General features: G+C 44.4%; 1 protein-coding gene across 2 annotated transcripts in view; it reads left to right on the top strand.

Annotated features, from left to right (window-relative positions):
* Positions 1–7,449: 7,449 nt before the first annotated feature.
* prdm16 (PR domain containing 16) overlaps positions 7,450–9,047 on the top strand; it is a 175,731-nt gene continuing 174,133 nt past the window's right edge. For both annotated transcript variants that reach the window (XM_030119689.1, XM_030119690.1), the window contains exon 1: positions 7,450–7,635. In XM_030119689.1, coding sequence (XP_029975549.1) covers positions 7,599–7,635 — 37 coding nt within the window. In that variant the 5' untranslated portion in view covers positions 7,450–7,598. The remainder of the gene's footprint in view (positions 7,636–9,047) is intronic.

Here is a 9,047-nt window from a genome sequence, read left to right as displayed (position 1 = left end):
ACCTTTATTGGTCTTTGTTGGGCTGTAGAGTGTTTGGTGTTTTACGGTTTGTTTCCTATGTGATGTCAGGCTTATGGTGTAAGTGTGCAGCTTGGCCTAACTCGATGGTTTTTTTTTCTCTCTTGCTGGGAATTCATCCCCTCCTGTGGAGAACAGAGGCGAACTTGAAAATGTTTCCCTGAGAGCGCAACAAAGAGGAACTCTTCTCAGCGCAGTGTCAGATATTGTGAGCGCTTGCAGATGCACATCAGGTGACTTCTAGTCGTCATTATAGGTTTTTTTTTAATCCCTCACAGTGCTTCTCTTGGACTGAATGTCTGTGAACTTTGGCAGGGGAGACATATGACTGAGCGACAGATCCGTTAAGTCCCAGATTGTCAACAGCACTTGTGGAAACTAGGAAGGAGTTGGATGAACAGAAATAGATGCAAATAAAAAAATGTATATCAGGTAAATGAATGTCGCCAGTGTAATTAATTTGAATATTCACATTTGACATGTCCAGTTTATTCTCACGGCATGAGATAGAAAAGTGTTTGTGCTTTCAGACTGGGCGGAGAAAATGCTCCAACGCAGAGCCATGGCATCCCTCCTGCGAAGCATTTTCACCACTGCCAGTGTGTGTGTGTGTGTGTGTGTGTGTGTGTGTGTGTGCTTTGTGCCGGGGCCCCAGTATAGGCGGCCGCGGTGACGTCGCTCTCTGCATACAGTATTATCATCCGTCAGGGCTGCGTCTTTGCTTTTTTTTCTCTGGTATGGAAACAGGAATCTGAAGCTGCTGGGAAATCAAAGCAGATATTCACACAAATTCCTGAAGGTGCATCGGTGGGAACGAGTTCCACAGTGTTTCAGTGCGTGGTATTTGCAGTTTCTCTAGTTTTTCTACATGCGACTCATTTGTTTATAGATTTTGAAGCCGATAGTGCTTTGTGGTGTCAAACATTTCAATCAATAAATGCATGCTGCGGTGTATTTCTCCAGTCTGCGGCTACTTTTGATTGGTTCCATTATTTTTGTACATTGTTCCTACACATCCCATAGTGCTACCAGAGGTGGCATGATAGGGAGAAAATCCCACATCAGATCTTTACAGAAGGTGAGAACACAGCTCTCAGGTTAGAGCTTCAAACGCCGAGGTGTTTCAAAAGATGAGAAGCAGAAATCCCAGAAGCTGCTTGGCTTCAAAGGGCTGCTGAGGGGCAGCGGGCGGCTCTCTGGAGTCCGAGCCCTGCCGCCTCGCCAGCCTGGTGTGAAATGGACACTTGTGAGCTCGGCCTGTTCAGTCTGTCCACAGTTGTTAATGATAACATGCACCGGCCTCCGCACTTGATGCTGACCGCATGAGCCTCTCATAGCCTGCCAAGTCCTCTGTGTGTGTGTGTGTGTGTGTGTGTGTGTGTGTGTGTGTGTGTGTGTGTGTGTGTGTGTGTGTGTGTGTGTGTGTGTGTGTGTGTGTGTGTGTGTGTGTGTGTGTGTGTGTGTGTGTGTGTGTGTGTGTGTTTGGTACCTACCGGTCTCAGTAGCTCTCAGCAGAGCGTTTTGTCCGGGGAAATTGATGACTGCTGCAGCTTTTAGCTCTGCAATAATCATGGAGGTAATCAAAAGCCCGTCACATCTGCTGACCTTTTTTTTCTTTTTTTTCTTTTTTTTTTGAAATAGTTCACGTGTTTCATCTCAGGTTTAGCTAAAATTACAATCTGGCTTGTTTTACATCACATTTGCTCTCATGTCCTGTGTGGTCTTATGTATTCTACAATTCACAAATGGAAATTATGTTTCTCCAAAGTGTGAATGCTTCTGCTCCTGCCTGTGTTTTATTATTTTACATTTTCTGGTTTCCAAAAATTTGCAGGAATACTTAATTCAATTTGCTTATAATCAGGACAAGAAACAAAAGGAAATCATTTTATTTGTGTATAGAATTATTTTTTGTATTGTTGAAGTCGATGTGCAAATATTCAGCTATTTTCGTTTTGAATCTGTTTCATGTCATGTTTGTCCTCCCCTCCGACATTAATTTTTTTTAATAATAAACTGGCTGAGATTTCAACTTAATTTTGGGCGGATGCATAAAGTCTTCTTTCCTTTCTTTCCGGTATAAACTGTGCGCTCTTTGGTTTCTGCGTTCTAAAATGTGACAGGCTATTTCCCCCACCAGCTCCAAACTCAAAGATTAACATTGTGATTCCCGGTGTCCCAGCAGACAGCGTGATTGATTACATCATATTAAGGTCATTTCTACATCGGGGTAATTTTCACTCGCGCCTCCCGGCGATATTTTAATGTGCGGGGTTTGTTTGGCGGGGTTGTCGGGCTCCTCGCGCCTCTGATCTGCCGGGAAATGGATGGCGACATTAACAAGCGATTAATTAAGAACAACAACATTAATGACGATGGGACAGGAGGAAATCAGCTCAGCTCCCGAGATTTGATCAGATGCGGTTTGTTTATTGTTTGCTTTTCTGTAAATTTGTCGTGCGCGCTGGTTTAATTCCGCTTAGAACAACAGTGAAATAATATTAATGCAAGTCATTTTAATGTAATCAAACGATTGTGTGATTTATTCGTTTGTAGTTTAATAATTAACAAGGGGAATCATTTAGGTTCTGATCGCATACACTTAAATTTTCTGAAAAAAATACTCATTCTGAAATATCAAAAAAATGTATCTGAAAAGATTATTATTTTTTAAAAAAAGTAAACGATTTTATGCGAATAAACCAGCTTGTTGTAAATTTTCTGATTTTACTGAAATCGTCTAGGCCAATTCTTAAACATGAGAATTTTAATTTCTAGTGACTGTTGAGCTTGTTGCCATAATATTTTAATGATCATATTTTTTTTCTTTCAGCGTGTTTATGTTGCTTTGGGTCGCCACAGTGGATTATTTGGTCTGCATGTTGAATTTGGAACATGTTTCGGTCCGGTTCCTCTTCCAGGCACAAACCTGGAGACTCGAGGGTTTAATGGCACCAGAAATTCACCCATAATGACTTATAAATAATTAGAAATTCATCCCTCACATTGCGCGCAACTCAGATACTTGGGGAACATCCCGGGTTTGTTTCCAGCTATTTTACGGCTCTCCAGATGTGACCTGCCTTGTTCGGCCCTCCTCCGGAAACTCCCCTCCCGCGGAGCGCATGTCCCGTACAGTCTGCGCCCTCTCACCCCTTCATATTTCTGCTATCAGTAGCTGTGGCGCAGCGCCCGTCTGGCTCTGACAGCATGTTAACAACACTGCGAAAAGGCCCCAAAGAAACGTCTTGGATTAGCGGTCAGATTTCCCATTTCCCAGAGACGTGCAGGGTCCTGAACCCAATTAATGACTAATAATTACCAAGGCAACTTCACTGCGACCGCTTCTGGGGACTTCATTAGCGGGGAAGGAGGGAGCGGCCCGGTGTGGAGTGCCACTCCAAACTCACGTTTCTGAAAGGAGAATAGTGTCTTGTAATTGATTAGCAGCTGGAAACTTGCTGAAGTTGCACTTGATCGATCTGTTGGACGGGGGAAAAAATCATTGTGTCACCCTTGTGTTTATCATTCATTTTGCATGAAACGACTGGAGCCGGCGTGGATGTGTGTGCGTGCGCAAGTCCCACCGCCCCGCCGCAGCTCGTTGCCATGTTTATTCTTTCATTACATCAACTGTGGCAGAATTACACTTCACAAATTTACAATGCTCGCTGCGCGCACAAAAAAAAAAGGGCCCGGCCGCCGCTTTTTGATGTTTCCCCCCAGCTCGCCTCATCCGCGGGCCGGACCGGACCGCGGGGTGCTCCGTTTCACATATCTAATGCGCGCTGATGTTATCTGCGCGTAACGTCTAATCCAGAGACCCGGAGCCTTTTCCACCGCGGATAAAGCTTGGGTTTCAGCGGCCCTGTGTGTGTATGTGTGCGTCTGTGCGTGTGTTAGTGTGTGTGTGTGTGTGTGTGTGTGTGTGTGTGTGTGTGTGTGTGTCGGGGAGAGAGGAGGGTGGGGTGGGGAAGGGTACAGTCACCGCAATCTGACCACACCAGTCCACAGTGTTGTAAACTTCTGTGCCCTCCACCCCCCCCCCCCCCCCCCCCCCCACGCCCCGCCACCCACCCAAAACTACCACCACCTCCCATTCATGCGCGCATGCACGCCTATCGTCAGATTAGCAGCGATCATCACGCTATTATGACAATTGCTGTGCAGTTTTAAAGTTTCACTGGATCGCTCCATTTTTATGGAGTATAAATAAGTGCTGGAAAATGATGCCGTCCTTTGAAGTATTTTAGATCATGGGTGAAAACAATGGTATTTTCTTTTTAATAATTGTATTTTTACGTATCAAGAAAGAGATTTGTATTTGGTAAAATAACAGCTCCATTTTTAGACAATGTTTTTACGCGCTGTAATTTAGGCCTGGCTCGTGCTCATGTCAGGATATGTCATCTTCTCATCACCATCAGAAAGGAAATCTAACCGAAATGGCATCAGTATGTCCTTTCCCTGTCAGACCTGGTGTAAATAAAGAGGCCTCAGACGTTCCTGGAGGGATCGCTGTGGAACACAATATCTTCATCAACACATGACGATGAAATAATCCCAAAAGATGATGAAAAACCAGAACACGCGTCCTCCAGGCATGTGCTTTTATTTACACTGGGATTACTGGTGTTTGTGTTTATTTGTTGTCACTTGCAGATGATTATAAATCTCATCTGTTTCTCTTTAGCCTAATTGCGGGGATTAATAAAAACCGAGAGGGACCCTGTGCGGATGAATGAGCGCCTCCACCTCTCTGCTCTGCGCTCCTTTGGAGCAGAATGGAGAAATCGCATTTTTGTAAATCAAGTTTTTTTTTTTTTTTTGAATGCATATTTAAATCCGAATTGCAGTTCGACGCTTAAATGCTGCAGAAAGTATCTCCTCAAAGGCCAGAGTCCTGAAGCGCCAATTTCCTTTGCGGGCATAATCACAGTTAATTGCACATTGGAAGAAGAGGGAAAAAAAAGTCTTTTCACTACGTGAACTCGTTTGTCCGAGCTGGTGTACAGGAAATATTCAGAGGCCTCAGCTGCGTGCGTGTGGAAGGCAGCAAATGGAAATAACGTTGAAGAAAGTTCCGATGAATTACTTTCTCCTTTTTCAGGTTTGCTCTCACTCAGAGTGCCTCAAAGTATCGATAAAAGCCGATCGATTGGGACAATGGATTATTGATATCTCGTCGCCCCGCTCCCGTGCTTTCTGTCGAGACCAGGCGGAGTAAACAAAACCTTTGCACACCGCAGTTCCTCCCATAATTTATTATTTGTCCATCGACCTGTTTCCCTCCGTCTCTCTGTTTGTCGTGCGAGGCCAGGGATCTGCTCCTGTTTTCTAAAATGCCTCCTGCATATATTTTAACGCCTTAAAGCAAACTAAAGGTGTGCAGCACCTATGTCTCCTGACGCCTCCCACACCCTGACCCCCCCTCCCCCCCACCCCATCCGGTAGCGATGCAAGACAAACACCCCAATATACAGCTAATATATGCAAATTACTGCTGATTGTTATTGATTAATGATCACGTCATTTATTCCCTTTTTGACTCGAGGGCAAACATCCTGGACCTCAGCCGTGGTGATGAGCTCCAGTATTTATTAAAATCGGTTTTATTTCATGAATTATAATGTGCAACATGCTGCGACTATAGGAAGAAGACCAAAGAGATATCAGAAATAATAATAATAATAATAATAATAATAATAATAATAATAATAATAATAATAATAATGATAGCATGGATCTGGTCGTGTCCTGCAGCGTTACGGTGTGATCCGTGTCCAGGGAATTGATCCCAGCCTGTTCTCGATGCAGACTGCAGTCGCTCCATCACCGCCGATCTTTAATAGGCTCCAGCATAGAGCCGCCTTTATTCAGCTAAACTCGACGGAAACCATTCCCATATGACATGCAGGCGAAAGGCCCAGGCTCCACATGGACGTGACGGCCAGCCTGCCACCCACACGAATAAAACTCTTTCAATAATGTCAGTGACAACTTACATTTCAAAATGCATAAACCTGGTTTTTTTGTTCCTTTAAAAATGTCTGCAATCATACAAAATTTTAGTTAAAATCATAATATTATTAGTAATATTTAATATAATAATAATAATAATAATAATAATAATAATAATAATAATAATAATAATAATGAATAATAATAAAATTACATTCAATTATCTAAGATATTAATTAATGCCATTGTCTTTCAGAAAAATATAAACGGCCTAAATTGTAACTTATTTAGTAGCATGCAGTCATAAAATTGTTTGAATAAATACATTTTCGTTCGTGAAAATCTAATAAATTACCTTGTGTTCCTTCAGGCTACATCCAGCTGCTGGATGCACGACTTTAAAGGCGCTCTCCTCCTGCCTGCAGCAAACAAACAAACAAACAAACAAACAAACAAACAGGTGCAAGGCGAAGAGTCAGTCTCGCAGCGAAGGGAAGCCTGCTGCGTGTCCACCTTCGCTCAGGTGATCCGCGCTCAGCCGTGTGCGCGCACGCGGCTGCTGCAAACAGGGAGCACAAAACACTTCTTCAAGAAATAACCTCTCTGCAAATACGATTGTTACAAATGTGAACATAGAAGGAAAGAGGAGGGGGAAAAAAAAAAAAACTCTGGACTTCTCCCCCGGTTTTTGCTGGTGGAGGCTCCATGCATGCGTCAAACAGCTGCTGGCCGCTGCTTGTCCTGAGGGCAACAAGGTTTTTACACACACACACACACACACACACACACACACACACACACACACACACACACACACACACACACACACACACACACACACACACACACACACAACCTGTAAAGTTGCAGCAACAATCGAGCCTTGCACCTTTTCACGCCTGCGTGCGAATTAATGAAGTCAAAAATAACCACTGTGCAATCGACCACTTTTACGCACGAGGTCCGACTATACCTCAGAAGCATGGAAAACAAAGTTTCTGACAGTTTATTTTAATTTAAAATACAAGTTTATTTTAGTTGCATTCACAGTAAACAGTACAATAAAGAAATATGTATTATTAATTAAAAATAGTAGCAGTAGTATTAATTAATTGGGGGGGGGGGGGGATTCTCCCCCATTATAACGCGACCTTGACCTCTGCGCCATACCTCACTGTGTCCACCGCTGTGTTGGAGAAAACCAAGTGGTCGCTGTTAAAGGGGTAAAAATCCAAGTCGGTGCTGGCAGGAGCTGAATGGGGTGGGTGGGGGGGCTGTGGGGGTGTGAGGAGGGGAGGGGGGGGGGGTGTAAGGGGACGGTAAGGGGGGAGGAAGGGAGGGAAGGTGAGATGGTGAAGAGAGAGCAGGAGGAGGAGGAGGAAGAGGAGGAGGAGGAGGGGAAGAGATAAGTGATCTAAAGGGGAGACGATAGGACAAAAAAAAAAGTGATGATGATGAATACATTGGAAAGTTTTTTGGCCCCGGCGAGGGTGTCAGATTGAATGGCCTGTGCGCATGTGCGAAGGTGTCCAAACTGACAATGCTGGTGAGATGAAGATAGTGTTGTTGCTGCTTCTGGGCTCACGGAGGACGACGAGAGGAATCTACAAGCCGACAAGATGAGATCCAAGGCGAGGGCGAGAAAACTGGCCAAAAGTAGGTCTTATTTTATTCCCCCCTTTTCTTATCGCGCTCAGCCGCCGGCTCCAAAACTCCCGGCGGCTCTGTACATGTCCAGTGGCGTCCTTGTCATTTACTATATCCTTAGGAGAGGATGGGGGCGACTCTTTGTCCGCAGATAACTTTTTTCTGCTCTCAGCCCCGTCCCGCTCCGGCTCTGCTCCGCGCCGGGTCCCTGCGTGTCGCGGTCTTGGCTTCACTGCTTCAGTGTCACAAACTTTCACGCGTGATGAGAAACGCCGCTGGTGCTCTAGTTGATCACACTCCCCATTTAAAAAAAAAAAAAAAAAAGAAAAAGAAAAGAAACAGAAAGACAAAACAGCACTGCAGTCCGTGTCTGGGCAGTTTTTTGCTCTATTCGGATGTCTTGCGAAGTTTTCGCTGGAGGCGCAGATCGCTTTCCCGAAGCTCACAGGAAAGTTGCCGAAATGGATAGTAACTTTTTTTTTTTTCATATACAGCCGTTCCAAGTCTTGTGAAATAATATTCCCGGCTTTTGAAATAGTGGGCGCTGTGGTTCTACAGCTCAGCTGCGCGCTGCGCTCAGCTCCACAGAGCCAGCCTGGCGCGCTGCTCTGCAGACGGAGGCGCGGAGATGCGAATTTCAGGAAAAAAGAAAGAAAGGCAAAGAAGCAAAGAGCTATACTTTGGTGCACACAGTCTCTTTTTTTTTTCCTCCTCTCTCCTCTCTTCCCCCTTCTCGTGTGCTTTGACCGCAGAGGATTTCGTTCTCTGGCAAATTTGTTTGGCCGCGCGGCCACCGGACTGCTGCAGACTGGTTCCTCCTCGAGGGAATGCCAATCAATAATGTGTCTTGAAAGCGCCCATACTGCTACCAGCTCCACCGCTGCTGGCGTCACACGGAAAATTCATGTATTCACTTCTGAGAACATGAGCGCCTCGTTGTTGGAAATGGACCATGTTTATTGCTTGACGTTTGTTTAGTGTCGCTGGGTTTGATTTCTCATTTATTTAAGACAGTTTAAAGGGGGGAAAAAAGTGAGTGTTGATAGTTTTCTGCGGCCTGTTTTGTGGATCAGTGTTCTTATTTATTCCAAATTTATTCTGAAAGACATATACGTGATGATTCACGGTGGCTTCTTGGTGTTTTTTCTGTACTTCTATCTCAATAAGTTTGTTTTATTCCATCCGCGGTGACTTTCGATTGAAAAAGAAAAAAAAAAAAGATGCACGCGTTGAGCTGATGTTTTTCTGTTGACAAATACTACTTTATATTTGTAGTTACTGCTCATGTTGGCCACGTTTTGTTTCCATGTTTACAGGCCTTGAAAAACTTTGCAACTCTGCCAGTGGCCTCGTTAATTCAACTTGAACCTCGACCTCACATTAGAAGCCATTTGGGCTTTTGAGAAAGTACAATTACAAGC

This window comes from Salarias fasciatus, chromosome 20, assembly GCF_902148845.1.
Source record: "Salarias fasciatus chromosome 20, fSalaFa1.1, whole genome shotgun sequence".
Taxonomy (NCBI): Eukaryota; Metazoa; Chordata; class Actinopteri; order Blenniiformes; family Blenniidae; genus Salarias; species Salarias fasciatus.
Note: the sequence above shows the minus strand (reverse complement) of the source record. Positions and strands in the feature narration are given on the sequence as shown.